The following is a 19,619-nucleotide window of genomic DNA, read 5'->3' on the forward strand; positions in this document are numbered from 1 at the left end:
AACCAGCAAAGGACCAGCAAAGGACCAGCATAAACCAGCAAAGGACCAGCAAAGGACCAGCATAAACCAGCAAAGGACCATCTTAAACCAGCAAAGGACCAGCTTAAACCAGCAAAGGACCAGCATAAACCAGCAAAGGACCAGCTTAAACCAGCAAAGGACCAGCTCAAAGCAGCATCCCAGCTTCAAAACTTACCTAACCAGCATATGCTGTTTTTTTCAACGGGGTATGTTTATGCATTATGCTATCAGTCAGTCACAAGGGCAGACTGTGTGTGATGCTGTTAATGAATAAATAAATATATACACACACATTATATAGATTGTTACTACAGGAAAACTGGTATCAACCACTGCTTTATAAAGGAAAAATGTCTCTTTTAAGATCCTATGTTAAATAATGTTTTCATAGTGAGAACAATAACTATTTAAAGTAACATTTGGGTGAAACTATGGTTACTATGGTAAAACGCTTTGTGGTTTATCAATACATAATTTTCTTTCTGGTAAAGTACATATTTTCTTTAATTAGCGTAGGCCTATAATATCGTGCAATATAACTTTGTTTTGCCTAAGCAAATATCACATTACAAGCACAATTTACGTGGAAATATGACCAATCCCTCTAGTGGTCAAATGATAATAGTTTAATTTTTGAGGTTGTTTACATCTGTAGCGCATGAATGAAGGCAGTGAGGTAACTTAGTAGATAAAAATAACACTTGCATGCTGCAGTATAGAACTGTCTGTAAGTTATCTAAGCTATGAACTAATAGAACATTTGAGATGGAAATTCAAGAGGCTATATTACAATAGAGGCGCTTTATGTGAAAACATGCATTTATGAAACAAAGTGGCAAGTTTGGATACATTTCACTGGTTGTCTAGTGTTCGATTATCAACAGATAGGGACGTGTCAGACGTTTGCTAAAAGTTTTTATTTGCATGTAAAGTTTGTAAAAGTCCACTAGTTTGTAAAAAAAAAAAAAAGGAATGTTTTTATGGAACAACTCGCAGGGTGACGCCTTGTTCGCGTGACGTCATACGCACAGCATCAACGTTATGGACTTCCGGGTCAGTTTTAAATCTGGGTCCTGAGCCATCTATCTGGACACCACAATATCACACATTTGAGGGTGAGCTATTTTGACAAATTTAAAAAAAAAAAAACACTCTGGCGCACAGACTCAAGACTCGATTCCACATTCAGCTGTTTTTTTTTTCCTGAGAATGGATCGTTTTCTTCATAAAAAGCAGGTGCAGACCATCATCGCTCACAATGTTGTATCAAGTTCCCTTAAGGTAAGATTATTTGTCTACATGGCTCATCTTCAACATTTTGGGCTTGGATTTTGAAATCGTCTTGCTAAAACCGGTATAAAGTTGGTTCGACATTTGTCAGAGATTCAGCCTCGGAAATTTTCAGTAGTTCTTATTTAGCATAATGGCAAGAAACATACTGTGTTTCAATTGTTTTCAAATGTAGAAGAGAACACACAATGTGTTTTATTTGTTTACCTTAAAGGCAGTAGCGGCTCCTGAACGTAAATTTAGGTGATGCAGGTTCTGGGTCGTAGCACTAATATATGAAAAACGTTTAGTAAACTTTATATTCTAATCTCTGAACACATGAGGACAAAATTTTGGCAGAGATATCATTGCGTTATCCAGTGGGTGGCGCGCTGATGTTGATTGACAGGCTCGAAGTAATGTTACACGCATTAAATGCTGTATAATTATTGCCTTAGTGGAGCAATTCGGGTGAGGAAAGACGATCATATGTCAATTCTCAGAATAATAATAAAACAAACACAATAGATATAAAGGCTATTCATGTAAGCACATTTAAACTAAAATGATTTATACTTTGTTAATTTGATCCACTACTCATCCACTACCAAAAACACACCTGAACCAGCTCTTGAGGGTCTTCATGAACACTTGGTAATGATGCAAACAGGTGTGTTGAAACTGAAATTTGTAGAAAGGTGGATCTTCAGGAACGGGGCACCCTGGTTAAAAACGTTAAGTGATGAAAGGTCAGTGGTGTGTCAACGATTTACAAATGTATATTTTTAGGCATTTGGCTGCTCTGCTGTGAGATTTGTTTATACTGCACTCTATTAGAGCTTTTCCAAAGATGAAGTCTTTTTTTTTTAACACTAGATGGCGCTCTATGCAGCAGTATGCACACTTTCCTCTAAATCAGGAGTGTCAAACTAGATTTAGCTAGCTTGTTGCTAGATTTAGCAAATGTATACCGTAGCAAAAAAATTTTTTTCCAAAAAGCACAAATTTAGCCATTTTTGAAATTTATTTGGCTACTTTTAGCAAGTAAATCAAATCCAAAGATCAGTAGTGACTGCAAACCTAACTCAATAGATGAGCTGTTCATTCATAAATCCTTAAGATCGCTGTAGAAACACAAACTGCAAGACTAAAGACAACGAGTGCAGGGGCGGGGCTACACAAGGTCTAAATAGCCAGGCACAGAAGCTGCAGTAGCAGCAAAAATGGTTGGCTGGGTGCAGCAGCAAGTAGCACGCATTTCACAATTTTCTTAAAGTAATTAAAACAACAACCACAGTTAAAGGAGATTTGTTTATACTGCACTCTATTAGAGCTTTTCCAAAGATGAAGTCTTTTTTTTTAACACTAGATGGCGCTCTATGCAGCAGTATGCACACTTTCCTCTAAATCAGGAGTGTCAAACTAGATTTAGCTAGCTTGTTGCTAGATTTAGCAAATGTATACCGTAGCAAAAAAAATTTTTTCCAAAAAGCACAAATTTAGCCATTTTTGAAATTTATTTGGCTACTTTTAGCAAGTAAATCAAATCCAAAGATCAGTAGTGACTGCAAACCTAACTCAATAGATGAGCTGTTCATTCATAAATCCTTAAGATCGCTGTAGAAACACAAACTGCAAGACTAAAGACAACGAGTGCAGGGGCGGGGCTACACAAGGTCTAAATAGCCAGGCACAGAAGCTGCAGTAGCAGCAAAAATGGTTGGCTGGGTGCAGCAGCAGTAGCACGCATTTCACAATTTTCTTAAAGTAATTAAAACAACAACCACAGTTAAAACTGAATTTGAAATGAATTTTTGATCTGGAAGAGACTTAACTATAACTAGTAACATGTCTCAATCAAAACTGTACAGCCAGAAATACAGAAAAGAGTGGGAGTCTTACCTGAACTTAAAGGGTGGCTGAAGCCAGTAGTTGGGGATGACTGCCGAGCATACTGTGCAATGTGCATGCTGCAAATCCGATATGCTTGCAAAAATGTATAACATCAAAAAACATCGTACTACAGCAAAGCATATAAATAAATCAAAACCATATAACCCCGCAAAGCAGTCGACATTACCAGTTAAGAAAGGATAACTGCTAAAGTGCAGAAGTTACTATGGCAATGGCCTTTGCGGAACACTGTTCACTGCTAGCATTCGACCATTTAGGTATGGCTTGCAAAGCTGCCTTTTCAGATTCTGTGGCAGCAACAAACTTCCACATGCACCGCACCAAGTGCACAGAAATGATTAAGGGAGCATTGGCTCCTTATTTTCTGAAGATGATAACATTAGATGTGGGAGATGAGAAGTTCAGTCTGCTTTTGGATGAGTCGACTGATGTCAGTGTCTTAAAATACCTAGGTGTGGTGATTCTGTATTTTATTGCTAAAAAAAGAACACGTGTCCACATATCTTGGGCTGGTTGAACTGAAGGCGGGCGAATCAAAATCAATAGTAAAGGCAATAGTTGAGTTTCTCGAAAAGTGTAACCTTTAAAAAAGAGAATCTTCAGTAGGGATGGGCGATATGGGCTTAAAAATATATCTCGATAATTTCTTATATTTATTGCGATAACGATATCAATGACGATAATTTAGGGAATCCGGTTTCTTTAGAGAAAAGTATTATCTTTCCTATTTTTACCCAAAATGGGGTGTTGTGAGCATTACTGAGTACACACTTAATGTAATGACTGTTTAATTCACACTGGAAGCCGGAGGGCACCCTTGCGCTGAAACTCCACATATGCATAGTAGAAGTAACACTCCCAAAAGCTTTGTAAGCCTAAGTTGATTGTTGCTCCATTGGTGGCACTGGGACTATGATTTACTTAGGCTTACGATGCTTTTGGGAAACGCAGCCCAGCAGAGTTCCAGAGCTCCAACCCTAATCAAATACACCTGAACCAGCTAATTGAGGTCTTCAGGATTAGAAACTTACAGGCAGGTGTTTTGGAGCTAGTTAGAGATACACTTTGCAGGGCAGTGGCCTTCCAGGAGTGGAGTCTGACACATGTGCTGTAAATGAAATCTCAAAGGGTCAAGGTTTGTCAGGTTAGCATGACCAGCTAGCCCCTGCTGTTAGAAGTAACTGTCTCATTATATGGGTGAAAGCACCTTTGTACTTTGACAGTCATTCATTCGTCATATTATTGTAGAGTTACAGATTTAAAGCATCTTAAAATAGATTTTGTAATATAAAGTGATCAGTCACATGGCGTTATGACTCGAATACTACACAAAGAAAAAGAAGCTTTATTTGAGAAAAAATGCCACTGAAGTTGTTGAAAAAGGCACTTTTTAATTGAATTTTCTTTCATTTGGTTGTTCACCTTTGAGGCAAACTCATTTATCACAGAACAGTTGAGTGATTAAAAGTACTGCTTTGAGAAAATGTTCAGGTACTGCAATGTGCCTTTGCATGGCAACACTGTTATTTCACTGAAAAATATAATTAGCATTATAGTACAAATATATAGTCGCATCATAGCAATTCTTAGTTAATTACTGCCCAAAAGGGATGAAAAATAAAGAAATGATTAACTACTGATCAACTGCATGATAATATAAACATTACAACAGAAAATTGTATTTATGACAGTAAAATTATTAAGATATTGACATACGAAAACAGGATACAATGTTTGTAAAAAATAAAGATGTGATATTAAGAGAAGTTGTTCTTAGGAATTACTTCAGATTCTTTTGCTAGAGCTGGAAATGACTACTGACTGCACTTTTTATTTGCACACGTCACCACATTTAATTTTCACACTTCTCATGTTCTCATGCCACATGTCCATTTTCTCTTGCAGTGAAAACACATCGCAGAGCAAAGAGGACAAGACAGTAGGTTACTTCTGATAAACAAAATCTAAGCTTTCAAAGAAAATAATAAATATCATATTTGACAGTAATATCACACTTTGATGTGATCTCTCTCTCTTTTTTTTGACAAGCACAGTACTGATGGGTATTTCATGGTAAAGCTGTTCCTTGTAAAGCAGAAGTCAAACTGTGAATGTCGTATGTGTAGAAACGGAAAAACACTGTTAAACCACATGCTACTGACACATCAAGATAAACGCACACGCACTGACATTAACCACAGATGTCCAGTAATAGACTCGTGCTCATGCAGACTCTGTCTGTCCAACAGATCAACCCACATCTCTGTGCAGATGGAAAAATATCAGACCACAGCAGGTTTTATTTTTGACTTGCAAACTGAGCTGCTAGAGCCTCAAACTGGCAGGGGCCTCTAAAATTAGTAGAACAAAAGGACTTAAAAAAAAAAAAAAATTATTACAGAAGAACAGTAAATGCAGTACTAATATTTTTCTTAATATCTTTAGTTACGGATGTAAATAAGCAAATTAAAGTCACAACACTTACAGAGATGAAATTCTTTTGGAGCAACATTTACCGTAGATACTGTATCTATGGCATTTACTGTGAACCGAGCAGCTCTTGAGACACTGAAAATAATGGAACATGAGCTGCTGTGTTAATGAACACAGTGCCACGTTTCACTTTGAGAAACGCAGTGCATCAGACTGTATATATATAATCACATTGCAGATTTTGCCATTTGATAATCACATTTATATTCTCACAACCTTGCATTGCTAGAATTCATGAAAACATTGCTGTCCAAGTGGTGAGTTTCATTTGCTGGGGGGGGGTTTAAAACTATAAAAAAAAAAAAAAAAATTATTTCAGAATTAATTGTAAATTCTGCTGCTGTATGTGGTGATTTTTACCAATCCCAAAATTCAGCCATAGACTCAGGAACTGCTGGGTGTCACAGGAGATTCCTAGTAAAATTATCACTTGGATAAATCTGTTAAAAAAGTTTGAGACCGTTTGAAAATTGATTATCTTCTAATGGCGACACCTGCATACACCACATCCTCCTCCTCTTTACCTTTCTGTAAAAGAAAAAAAAAACACATCACACAGGTATAATAATAAAATCTTATAAATTAAAATGTGACAAATTAACCCTGAAGACTGACTGACTTTTTTGTCTAATAAGAGCAGTCAGCACTGATTTCAGAAGAAAATGTATATACTACTACTAAGCTAACATGAAGTTTGATGTCAATGACACTGTATTAGCTGGATTAAAAAAATGCAACTTTCAAATTTACTCGATTGAAGCGTTGCTTTAAAGTGAAGCTGTATATTTTTATGCGTTTAAAGTATTGTATGTTGAGTCTTGCTTTTACAAAATGCTGTGTGAAAAAAAGTGTGATTTCATAGAACTGCATGGTGCAGAGCAAACAGTGTTGTAAGTCTAATGCAACTTGGTAATGGTTAATTGGTAATGGCACCTAAAAATAAAAAAATGTAGTTGCACAAACAAGAAACTAGGTCACAGTATGGACCCCTGTAAATAATGTGATTACTGATTTTTTGCAGTTATTTGAAAGTTGAAGTCTGTAGTGATGATGGAATTTAGAGATCCTGCACTCTTTCACCATTTCATAGTTGCTTTAAAATATATATTTCAGCACAATAACCTACGGACAGAAACCTCTGAAGTTGTTCAGTAAATTTGGACAATTATGTCATCAGCTGACACAGAAAATACTGCATCAGTGGCTCATGTTGATCATTGGAAATATGAACTAATCACCTTAAAATGGACTTTGTTGTTTTGTGACGCTCTTCAGTTACTATAGTGAGTGTCATGAATATCATGGGATATCATATAAGTCCATGTTTCTCACATTGAATGCTCATCTTAATGGCTTTTCTAAACATCTTGAAATTATGTTTCAAACATATGTTTTTTGGTTTGTTTGTTTTTGTCTGTACATACAAGCGCACATGCGCCTAATGCCGTGTTCACACTGCACGATATTAGCCCGATTTTTCACTCGCCGACAGGTTTTTTTTCTTTTTCTCCTTGTAGCTGGAAATCAGCTCTCAGACAATTTGCAGGCTATATATATATATTTAAAATAATTACAGTTTTGCTCGCGAGAACTCCGGTCTGAGGCACGCGGGTTCTCGCGTTATTTCCTTATCACTTCTCGCGTGTGTTTTGTTGTGAAACGTAGTTTGCGGACCAGACAGAGCTATCTGCGATTCTTCCTATTGTGAAGTCATGCAGTGTGAAACCCTCTGTCGCGGATCCATCGTGCAATGTGAACACAGCAGCAACTGAATGCTACCCCAGATAGTCACGCAGTGTGAAAACAACGGCGATCCGACGAGTTTGAAAATCGTGCAGTGTGAACTCGGCATTAAAATGTGACTGCTGAAATCATACAGAGATCGTCAACAAAAATAAATGAAATAAATGATCTTCCCGATTTCTGTGCTTTTCTTTTGTAGAATGTTGGATCAGCATAAATGATCTCTTCATCATGAGTCTGAACGGTTTCAAAGATGCATCAGTGGCTCATGTTGATCATTGAGTTGAGTGATGTCCAGATGTGTGGTCTGGTTGCTGATGGGATTGTTGAGCACACAGCTGTAGGTGTTTTTATCCTGATATTCCACCTCCAGAGGTAGAGAGAGACTGATGCTGAGATCAGACACACTGATGCTGGACAATAAACTGTTTCCTTTGTACCAGGAGAGAGTCACATGACCCACATTCACCACTGAACACAACAATGAACAATTCTGCTGTGATGATGATGATGAAGAACAGTGAAGAGTTACTGCTGATGACAGGAACAGGCAAACGAGTATGATAATTAAGTTCCTACACCTAATTGTCTGAGATGGTCCTTGGTGTCCCACACCCGCTCCCATTCTACAGTTGGTCACCATTTGCTCAGGATGTGATCATCCCAAATAATCTAGAAACGACATCTTCATCTATAATAATTAAGCCATTTTGGGAAATGAGCATGATCAAACATCTGTTGTGGAATGGAATCTGGGCCGGGGCAGACTAGTTTCTTACACCATCTAGCAAGTTAATTTGACAATACTATATATTATTTATATATCCATTTTATCAATGTACTGTAGTTTCATATTTCCAGTTGTAAAAAAGGGAGATAATACTTACATATCAGATGTAAAATCTTATTGCTGTATTTTGCTGAGTTGTGTCGACTGATATTTAAATAGTGTAAGTAGCAGTCAAAAGCAAACAATGAGTAGCTACGATGGCAAACAAGGAGTTTAAAAAAGTAGCAGCATTGAGCTGCTGTTCATGCCAGTTTGTACTTTGATTTGTGTAATTTTTTTTCTGGTTTAGATTTTAGATTTTCCAACGTACTGGTTTGTTTTGATTATAATTTCATTGCAAAGATATTGAGAAAAATAAACACCAGCAGGGTCACGTTTAAAGAGGTAGAGACTGATCGGTGAAACGGGGCTTTGATGACTTTTGCTTTCAGTTAGCTAGTATTATCAGATTGCCGCCTATATCACTTGGAGTGATTGCTATCCGTTTAACAACCTTGAAATGGATATAAGAGAAAAGCTATTGTCATATGGCTAATGCAGGAAACTATGGCAGAACCATATAGCAAAAGTTACATCGTTATGAGCCTAAAATATGTTATTTGCCTGTTTTTCACCAATAAAGTGTGGTTGTATCATGTCATCGACCTTTCCAAGTGATTCCTGGTGTCAGAATTATATGAAAAGTGGGTTCATTTGTCTTTGTATGTTGCATGGTTCAGGGTTTATGAAAATCTGTGTTTTTTGCCACTCGCAATGACATCATTTCAAGATGGCCGCCAAACGAACCCCATGGGACATTAGTTGACAACATTAAAACTTCTTAACTAGACACCATTAGGGTCCTAAAAAAACAGGTTACAAAATAACTTGTAGGAAACATACTCTTCCTGCTAGACTATTTACCTTATGGTATTAACCCAGAGTCTCCACTGGGTTACATCCGTAGGAAAGCGATAAAACGAGCATCTTCCATCCAAACACTTGTGGTTGCATTTCGGTACAAAGCAGGGGGGGAGGGGGGATTGTTGAGCAGCAATATAAAATGTGGGAAAGTATTAATTGGTTATTCTTCAATTAATTGCACTACAAATTATACTACAATTGGAAAATACTATAAATTTATAAACTGTTTGGCGTGATGACGTTTAATGTCTCCGACAATGCCTGTAGTCCCATTTATCAACTTGTTGGCAACCACCTTTTCAAGTAACGTAACAGTTTAAAATAAAACGTGAAAGTATCTTGAGCTTGTGTTAACCACAGACCTTATTTTAGGGGATTTAACCAAACTCTCATTCAAAAAACCCCATTGACTCTGGGATGATGGAACCGGAAGTGCTAAAATGCTAACTCGCTTCCAGGTTTTTGCCTACAAAGTGACGTCATAGTTCCACCACTCTATAGACCTTTTCCACATTTCCAGGTTTCCCAGCAGCGGAAGTCGTCATAGTTGGGTAAACTTCTAGAGCAGTGAATGGGAGAGTACCACAAATATATCTATTTTTTGCATTCCCATTTGCTCAAATAGCAAAAGAAAAACTCCACGATAGTGTTTTCAGGACTTTCAATCAAAGAAAAAAAAATAATAAAAAATGAGTGAGACTGATAGTGGCAGTCAGAAGAGAGAACAATGTCAAATTTACCGTCCCTCCCATAGACGCTGCATTCGAAACACCCTTGCATTAGCGTTAAACTATTTAATCCAAAACAATGCTATCAAAAAGATTCCCCTTCTGCACCTTTAGTGCTTGGACACCTACATTTGCCCCCCTACCATTAAGTTAAATTCTTAATAGGGGCCAGAAAAATGTTTATGTAATGTTAAAAATGTAACCATTATACATTATATATTTTACATAACTACACACTGTTTAGCGAGTGTGTGTGTGAGTGAACTAAAGGAGGGTCTTATTCTTTCGGGGGAGGATTCAGACATTAGATTAGCAGTCAGAATGTTTTTTGGTGGACAGTATTACTACTTCAGACACTTAAAGAAAATGATTCACACATTTGTTTTGTTCTGTTTGTGCTTCTGGCCTCTGACTGGTAAGTTATGAAAGCATTTTATAGCTTCATTCCGCTTCAGTGTAATAAGCTAATGCTACTGTTCAAATTAAAGTATTTTCATCCACTTAGGATTCAGGTATCTATTTGTGTTTTCGATTTGGGTGCACCAGAAATCATTTTTAACATATTAAATTTAATTGAAAAGTACTGAGCATTTTAAAATTAAGTATAATAGAGGCACAGAAATCACTTTAAAACATTAAAAGTTTTTTGGGGGTGGTGGGGAAGGGGGTGTTCAATATTAAATTTAACTGATTGTTGAACGTGATGTTCCCCAGCCATCTAAAAAAAATATATATATATATATATTTGCCGCAGTAAAAAAAATACAGCAGTAATAATGAACAACTGTAAAAGTCATGTTAATTCATTGGTCAAAAAGCAGTAAAATTATGAGTGAGATACTGTGAGCTGGATTTCTCATATATAAAAAATATCCCATTCATAAAAGAAATGTATTGAATGTGAGCAGCGTTAGTAAGCTTGTACTTTCATGCTTGAACTTGTGTAACTTCACTCTTGTATTTTACTCAACAGCTGATAAAACACCATAACAATGAAATTAGTGGCTGTCTGCTGCTGTTCTTTAATACACATTTTACAAACTAAACAACAGGAAGCTTAATCAGTGTAAAATCTGTTTGTTCATCAGGTGTGTTTGGTGAGTCAGTGTCAGTGATGGAGGGAGATTCTGTTACTTTACACACTAATCTTACTGAAATACATGAAGACGACGAGATAGTGTGGACCTTTGGAGCTGAAAACTCTACGATAGCTCAAATCAACAGAACTGCTGGAATCTTCAACACATCTGATGTTCTTGACGGGAGATTTAGAGACAGACTGAAGCTGGACAATCAAACTGGATCTCTGACCATCACAAACACCACAACTGAACATGCTGGACTCTATAAACTACAGATACGTGGAGCAATACTGTCATCACAAACATCCAATGTTTCTGTCTATGGTCAGATAATTTTTATGTCCTTATACATTATTTTGTATTTTTTACTTACTGAATTTTTAAATCATTTTATTGTTTAAGATGACACACACACACTGTGAACACAAAACCATTTTAAACACATCAAATGAAAAAATAGGACTATTGATTAGATTTATCCAGACTTGTTCGCTCATGTTTTCAGCTCCTCTGCCTGTTCCTGTCATCAGCAGAAACTCTTCACAATGTTCTTCTTCATCATCTTCATCATCATCATATTGTTCACTGGTGTGTTCAGTGGTGAATGTGGGTCATGTGACTCTCTCCTGGTACAAAGGAAACAGTTTATTGTCCAGCATCAGTGTGTCTGATCTCAGCATCAGTCTCTCTCTACCTCTGGAGGTGGAATATCAGGATAAAAACAGCTACAGCTGTGTGCTCAACAATCCCATCAGCAACCAGACCACACATCTGGACATCAGCAAACTCTGTCACACATGTTCAGGTACAGCAGCGCTGATAAGAGCATCTATTGCATCTATTCTGTTCACTGAATTTATTTGTTGATTTTACTGAAACTGATAACTCAAGATGCCAGAAATGATGAATGAACTTGTGTCATCATTTAGCTCACTCCTGTATTTCTAAACAGGCTATATTGTGCAGATAACTTTTTTTTTTTTTTTTACACTTCAGGAAAAAAAATCAGATTTTAAGTTCATCTATAGAGACTAAAGTCAGCTTATTGAAAATGACTATTTATTAAATTATTTATTTACTGACAGACGTCCACATCCACTGTTGTGATACTGTTGAAGCTGTGATCCGATTGGTCGTCACTGCTCTGATGGGCGTGGCTGCTGCAGCTGCTGCTGTTCTTCTGGTCAATGACATCAGATCTGCTAGAGGTTAAAAGAAAACAGAACAGCTATAGAAATACATATTCTGATATATATTGGAGTTTTAACTGTAAAGATAAAAATTATGTGTTGTCTAATTGTTTTGTGATGGTGAAACGAAGCTTTGCTTACAAATGCTTTCCTCTGAACTCGATTTGAAAAGGTTTCCAAATCTGGTGTATTGAGTCCATCTAGTGGCCAAAACAATATTCTTTAATGTTTTTTTTTTTTTTTGTCTTTAATACTATGCATTTTACATTAATTACATTGTTTTCAGTTGTTCATTAATTTATGTTATGTGGCTATTTTCATTTTGTTTTATAATTGTACGTAGCAACCATGGAAATACAAATCTACTATTTGTCACACCAATAAATCACCACATAATTGAACTGAAAACTGAATATTTACAGACTGAACTATATACATCTATGAACCATAGCTGCATAGGCTTATATTATAACTGCAAGGGTGTGAGAATAAATTTTAATGGTGGTTAAATATAAACACGTTTACAGCACAAAACAGTTTATTCAAAAATCAAATAGTGAAAAGTTCATTATGAGGCAATATAGTACAATGGACAGTTTCAGTGCAACAATTCAGAATCACAGCAGTAGTCTGAAGCAAAAAAATTAAAATAAAATAAACGATATCAGGGAATCTTTTTCACATTTTGTTATGTTGCTGCAATGCTGCCTTATGTTAAATTGCTTTAAATGACTTTGTTTCCACATCAATCTACACTCCATACACCATAATGGTAATGCAAAAAACAGGTATTTAACATCTTTGGAAATTTAGTAAAAGTAAAAAACTTAAACGATTCCATTGCATATGTATCCATACTGTTAAATCATGCCTCCACGCCAGATAATTAAGATCCAGCCCCAGATGCCAGATCCCGTCAGAAAATATTCCCACATGTTTTGTGTGGTAACAGAACAACTCATCAGCAAAGTAGTCTAATACCTAAAACCTGTTAACAGCAAGTCTATTAACAGTCTTCTATCAGCCAAGAAGCTGAGGAAAAACCCAATGAAGAGCAGAAGCAGGAGACGAAGTGATGATGATAAAAGGAGCAGAGTTTATTGAATAGTTGTGTATGTTTCAATACTCAGACGTCGTCTGACCAGCACAAATCCAACAAGTATTGTTCTAACAAAACTTTCAAAATAACATCCAATAAACCTTGAGTTTCTATAAACATTCCCACTTATCTCTTATTCATGAAGACAAACAGCCCTTGAAACCACACAGTCATAAGACTAAACAACAATAGAAAAAACAACAATATAATATAATACAAATTACTAATCAATAAATGACTCAACGAAATGGGTATATAAATGACTATAATGATTATTATAAATTATTATATGATTAAATTTAATAATAAAATTATTAAATGATAAATCATTATAAATGATTGAAGAATGAATGAATAAATGAATATTTAAAAAAAGTAAAACACAAAACAAATGTAAAGCAAAACACACAGTTTGCATTTGAGGATTCTCAGATCCTTCATCCTCCTCTGGACCTGATGTCATAAACCAGAAAAGCCGCTGCAGCCACGCCCACCAGAGCAGAGAGGACCAATCGGATCACGGTTTCAGAAAAACCACAGCAGTGGACAGAGTCTGAGGAATAAAAACATCAAACTGAGATCAGCTCAGTCAATAAATGTTAATATCAGCGCTGCTGTACCTGAACATGTGTGACAGAGTTGAGTGATGTCCAGATGTTGAGTCTGGTTGCTGATGGGATTGTTGTGGTGAATAGTCTCTGATAATATCAGGAAAAGGAAGATGAGCTGAAAACATAAAATAAGACTTGATCAGAAAGTGTTTATTGCAGCATCAGTCAGTCAGTGAGTGTCAACAATCTTCATTCCTCTCTCCGCAATTATAAAAAATTATTATACATATGGATAAGTAGCAAAGAAAAAGAGGAATGATGGTTAGTTGAAATGATTTTGTTATTATTTTAATCAATAATCAAAATAAATGTAATATAAATTACCTTTAATTTACAGGTAAATAAAAAGGTGAAACCAGTATTTAACTCACCATAGACAGTGAGACTGAATCTCTTGCTCACACTGTTGCTCTGTAGTTGATAGAGTCCAGTATGTTCAGTTCTGGTGTTTGTGATGCTCAGAGATCCAGTTTGATGATCCAGCTTCAGTCTGTCTCTGAATCTCTCATCAAGAACATGATCATATACAGTGATGCTGCTGACCATTACATTGATTTGAGCTATTAAAGTGTTTTCAGCTCCAAACCTCCACAGAATCAGATCATCTTCCATTAATTCAGTAACACCAGAGTTTAGAGTGACTGAATCTCCCTCCAGCACTGACACTGATGTCACTGCATCTGTATCACCAAACACACCTAACAAAACAGATTCACAAATTTAGGGTGTGTGCACACTTGTAGTTCGGTTTCGAGTTTTTTTTCACTAAGAGTTCATGTTGGCATTATAACATCATATCTAAATATAAATAAATAAATAAAAATGTGATGTACGTAGGCCTAACCTATATTTTTGTGACGGAACTTACCAAAAATCCAAAACAATGCTATGTGCTGTGTGTTAGTCTAAATGGACTCATTCTTGTATTCGCTTGTATGTGCCTATATACAATGGTATTTTTCTCAGCTGGGCTCTCACAAAGAGCTTAAAAAATGTGGAGTCAAAACAGCGGCAGAAATTATTCCGTTGCACACAAATGAAGATCAAAGGTCACACTATTTTTGGTGAATTTGGGATTTTTGGTCTAGTTTTTAACACAGTTCACCAAAAAATCACACTATTAACAGTAATCAGTGTAAACAAGCAGTTCATAACAACATTGTTATAACAAAATTAGGACTTTACAAAAACAATATTTAAAAAAAAAAAGTGATGTCTTAAAATGATTATGATTATAACTTACCAACCAGATGCCACAAGCAGAACAAAACAAACATGTGAACCATTTTCAGATTACAGCACTTTAAATATGTGAACACTTCTGTGACAGACAGCTTGTGAACAGTGTTAAACTGCCATATAGTGTTGCTCGTGAGTCCTCAACCAATAATATTTGACCACCACCCATCCATTGCACATGCACATGCTCTTCTTGCATGCAATGGTTGTAGTTCTCCCATCGTATTCTCGCACTGTTAGTAGTAGCAGACCCGATGTTGCATATCACTATCACTATTTTATTTTATTTTTTTGCAGAATGCAGACACTGTTTGTCCAGCAAACAGATCAAACCATAACTCTGTAAAGATGTCAGTAAGAGTTTCACTTTGACTCACAAACTGAGCTGCACAAGCATCAGATGCATTCAAGTGAACAACATTCATGTTTGGTCTGTGGTTCTTCTGTGCTTTGTTATATTATACATTTTTGTATAACTAAAGATTCATTCAAATGCTCTGAATTTGCTTTGAAATGTGCTGCTCATTAATTTATCAACATTTTAAATCCACAGGCAGCTTTGTCACCCATGGAACACACTTGCCTTGCTTCCTTTCCTGTTGACTTAGCTTCTTCTTCCAAGAATGCGAGCAAAGGAGAATGGAGGAATCATGCGAATCGATTTTTGTAAATCAGAATATCCTTGATCACTCAAGTGTCACTTCAGTAGTCCATTCGATGTCAAATTGACTATTTTAACGATGTCCTAACTACCTTTCTGGGTCTTTAACGTGTATGTTGTGTTGCTGTCTATGCAGGGTCAGAAAGCTCTCGGATTTCATTAAAAATATCTTAAATTGTGTTCCGAAGATGAACAGTGGTCTTACGGGTTTGGAACGACATGAGGGTGAGTAATTAATGACAGAATTCTCATTTTTGGGTGAACTATCCCTTTAAAGATACATGGACATTTTCCTCTACAATATAAATTTTTTTTTTTAAACGTTTAAATATGAATGTTTCTAATAAGTAACTAGATAAGAACGTATGGTGTGTGCATGTGTGTAGGCCTAGTTTAGAAGGTAGACCAAAACAATTCACCCTGTGCAACCCCTCTAGACATGCCCCTGCGCAGTCATTCTGAAAATGAACTGAATATGATTAATAATAATAATAATAAATATTGCTTGTGAATGTGGGTGAAGATGCATTTATACCTATGCATTAGACACACTCCAAAAACATTACATTGCATCCAAGATGCACAGCTTTCCCTGTCAAACAAATAAAACAAATCTAAATATCAGGTTGGGTCGGGAAATGTTGAGACTTTCTCCCCTCCGCGTCTCCGTGCTGCGCAGCACACATGATCGGCACATGCCACATCACCGACAGGCAGAGAGCCACAGAAGTGAAGCCCTCCCTCCCTTTCCACTGTGTCTGTCTTTGTGTGGAGGTGAGTGGTGAAGTATTATAAAACTGACAAACAAAAAAGAAAGGTGCAAACGATACTCAGAAATGCTGGTAAAATTGATGACTGGTTCATCTTTTTCTCATTACAGCACAGAATTGGTCTCGATATGTTATGGTCGGAATTGTTGTTGCTGTTTTGCTGTTGGTCGTGATCGGAGCTGTTGTTGTGATTCATCGTCATCAAACGCAAAATGGTAAGTATTACAAACAGCTGATATAATAAGCGGAGCATTTGCGATTTACTATGTAACAGAGACAGAGCCGGCCCAAGGCATAAGCGAACTAAGCGGCTGCTTAGGGCCCCCGTGGCCACCAGGGGGCCCCCAAGAGTACATGGAAAAAAGCTATATTAAATATTTAAATCATTTATACGTCTCATCTTATTATTTCAATAGCGACGCATCATGCAGGCACAATAGCGCTGTATGACAGATTATTTAGTTTTTTTTCTTTTTTATTCAAAATATCCACAAACTTGTTAACTAGCCTACATCATGAACCATATGATACAGCCTATTCTGATTGTCAAATATGTGTAAATTAATTTGTTTTGTCGTTTAAACAACCTTATTAGTTGATTGATAATGCGCGCTGGACGCTGTCGAGTGGATCTGTCGAATTTACAACACCTAAATTCACCTTGCCTATTTCTCCCGAAATACATGAAAGTAAGTGGCCAGTGAACTGGGAGAAAATAGAGTAAACTTTATGGTTACCTACACACTGTGTATTTGATAGGAATAAAACACGTCGTAAATTTTTATTTGAAAGGTTTATTATTGACGCTTTCCATAGAAATCAGTGTGTATTTAACAAACTATACATTTCTTTTTTTGCTAGTACTTAATTGAAATATCTATTAATTACAAATGTCTGAAATCTTAAAATAAATTAAATAAAGCGATTGAAAACACTGAACAGTTTTGATATATGAAAAGCACCGAGAGTGTCTTTCTCTGGCTCAGCGCCAGCCAAAGCACGGCGCGTCAAAGGGTTAAAATCGATTGCATTTCGGGGGTGGAGGGGGGACAAATTGAACTAGTTTTTGATTAAAGTTTTTGTCTTCTGTGTAAAAAATCTGTGTAAAAAAGGTCTGTATATTTAAAGCTGGTTTTATTTTGATATTTCAATTTATTTTTGAAAAACAACGAAATTAACTTAAATAATCTTTAATATGTTCATGTGATGAATGCCAATAAAAACAGGTCCGATTCTCTCATAGTGACTGGAATTTGTGAGTTTGTCATGAAAGGATTGAGTTTGTACTATACAGACTATTTCCAGTTTCCCTGTACATTCAGATATGTGATTTAAAAACTCCACTTCATAAAACGTTCACCTTTCACCTTTAATGGTCAAAATATGACCATTAGCTACTAAATGTTGTCTAGCTGTTCAACACATTCTTTATTAATATTAACAGTCTTATTTAATGTAATATTAAACGCCGTCTACTTCGTGTTATTGGTTGATGGCGCTAATCTTGTAAGGGTAAATTCCTGGTGTTGACACTAGCATAACAACATGCATACAGCTTGTAGGCTATATGTACTATTTATGGACTATTCCAGTCAGTCATAAGGGCATAATGTGTGGGGTGCTTTTCCAATGCTTTTTAATGTGTGGGATGCACAATTTTCTATCTGTAGAAGTGGTGAACATTTTCATGCAAGCAATAGGCCTCATCTGCCACATTTCAAGCATAATTTATGTGGAAATATGACCAGAACCTCTAGTGGTCAAATGCTGTAATAGTTTCATTTTTGAGGGTGTTTACATCTGTAGTAGCACATGTAGGAAGGCAGTGAGGTAGTAGAATAGAATTGTCTGTAAGTTATCTAAGCTATATATGGACTGACAGAATATTTGAGATGGAAATGCAGGAGGTTATATGTGTGCAATACAGGCGCATTAGATGGAAACACACATGAATTTGATGTGGGATATTATATTCGAAACAAAACCCAGATAGCAAGCACCGAGGAGCGTTCGGCGGGCACAGTTTTCAAGAGGAATACTTTCAGCTGCAAAAAGGTCAGTTATTTAATGTTCAATCTTGTGTTGTGTTGTGTTTTAAATGTCACAAAGAATATAGTTTTTTAGATGGTTAGACGGTTTGCAGTGATAACATAATGTTAGCCGTTTGGGTAAATTTCACTGGTTGTAGGGTATGCTGCTTCAAGTGTACGATTATCAACAGAGACAGTGTCAGACGTTTACTAAAAGGTTTTATTATCATGTAGTGTAATTTTGATCCACTTGCTTAAAAATGAATGTTTTGATTGACTCTGGGCAACTTTTCTTTTTTACTCTGGACAACTTTTTACATACTGGTAAAAAAATGTATAGCCTGAATGCACTGTAAGTCGCTTTGGATAAAAGCGTCTGCTAAATGCATAAATTATTTATTTTTTTATTTTTTTATTATTAAATTAATAACTCACAGGGTGCCGGTTCGCGTGACGTCATACGCACGATATCACGGACTTCCTCGTGAGTGTTAAACAGTGTTGCAATTTTGTTGCTAAATTTAGCAACTTTTCACACTAGCCTAGCAACTTTTTCTTCCAAAAGCACCTAGCAACAAATGTAGCTATTTTTGTAATTTATTTGGCAACTTTTAGCAACTTTTGATAGGTGATTTAAACGATAAAAGGCACAAATTTTCCATCTAAATTACACAAGAGGAAACCAAAGATGTCTAGTGGTACACACATCACATGAATTAAGTTAGCTGCTATTTGCAATTGTTCAATTTAATAATAATAATAATAATTGAATAATTGTTATTTTATGATACACCTTGTTAGTAATAGCTTGTACCTGCGACTGTTGATAAAGTTAGTACACTGTAAGAAAAATATTTAGAAAAATGTAAAAGGTAATTTTCCAGGACATTATCCATTATCCGTTGTAACCATGTAACCCGAAAACACAAAATACAATGCGTAATTTAAAATGCAGGTAAACAACCTGTGAAAAATCAATATGGAAAATTCGTTCACATTAACATAGTAGATTGTGCCCTATTTTTACAGACTTTTCTTAAAGTGTAGCACACTAACTACTAATACACTGCTTAAAA

The 19,619-nt window shown here is 36.1% G+C and overlaps 1 protein-coding gene and 1 pseudogene across 1 annotated transcript; one reads left to right on the plus strand and one right to left on the minus strand.

The window, feature by feature from the left end:
* Window positions 1-7,687: 7,687 nt before the first annotated feature.
* Window positions 7,688-15,129, minus strand: LOC107715479 (SLAM family member 9-like; annotated as a pseudogene).
* On the plus strand, window positions 10,153-12,156 carry LOC107715475 (SLAM family member 9-like). The gene is made up of 4 exons (XM_016521631.1): window positions 10,153-10,276; window positions 10,950-11,267; window positions 11,449-11,748; window positions 12,029-12,156. The coding sequence occupies exons 1-4, from the start codon at window positions 10,183-10,185 to the stop codon at window positions 12,154-12,156; spliced, it is 840 nt and encodes a 279-aa protein (XP_016377117.1). The 5' UTR covers window positions 10,153-10,182.
* Window positions 15,130-19,619: the final 4,490 nt, after the last annotated feature.

The sequence above is a fragment of the Sinocyclocheilus rhinocerous genome, unplaced genomic scaffold, assembly GCF_001515625.1.
Source record: "Sinocyclocheilus rhinocerous isolate Xijiao unplaced genomic scaffold, SAMN03320098_v1.1 scaffold2857, whole genome shotgun sequence".
Taxonomy (NCBI): domain Eukaryota; kingdom Metazoa; phylum Chordata; class Actinopteri; order Cypriniformes; family Cyprinidae; genus Sinocyclocheilus; species Sinocyclocheilus rhinocerous.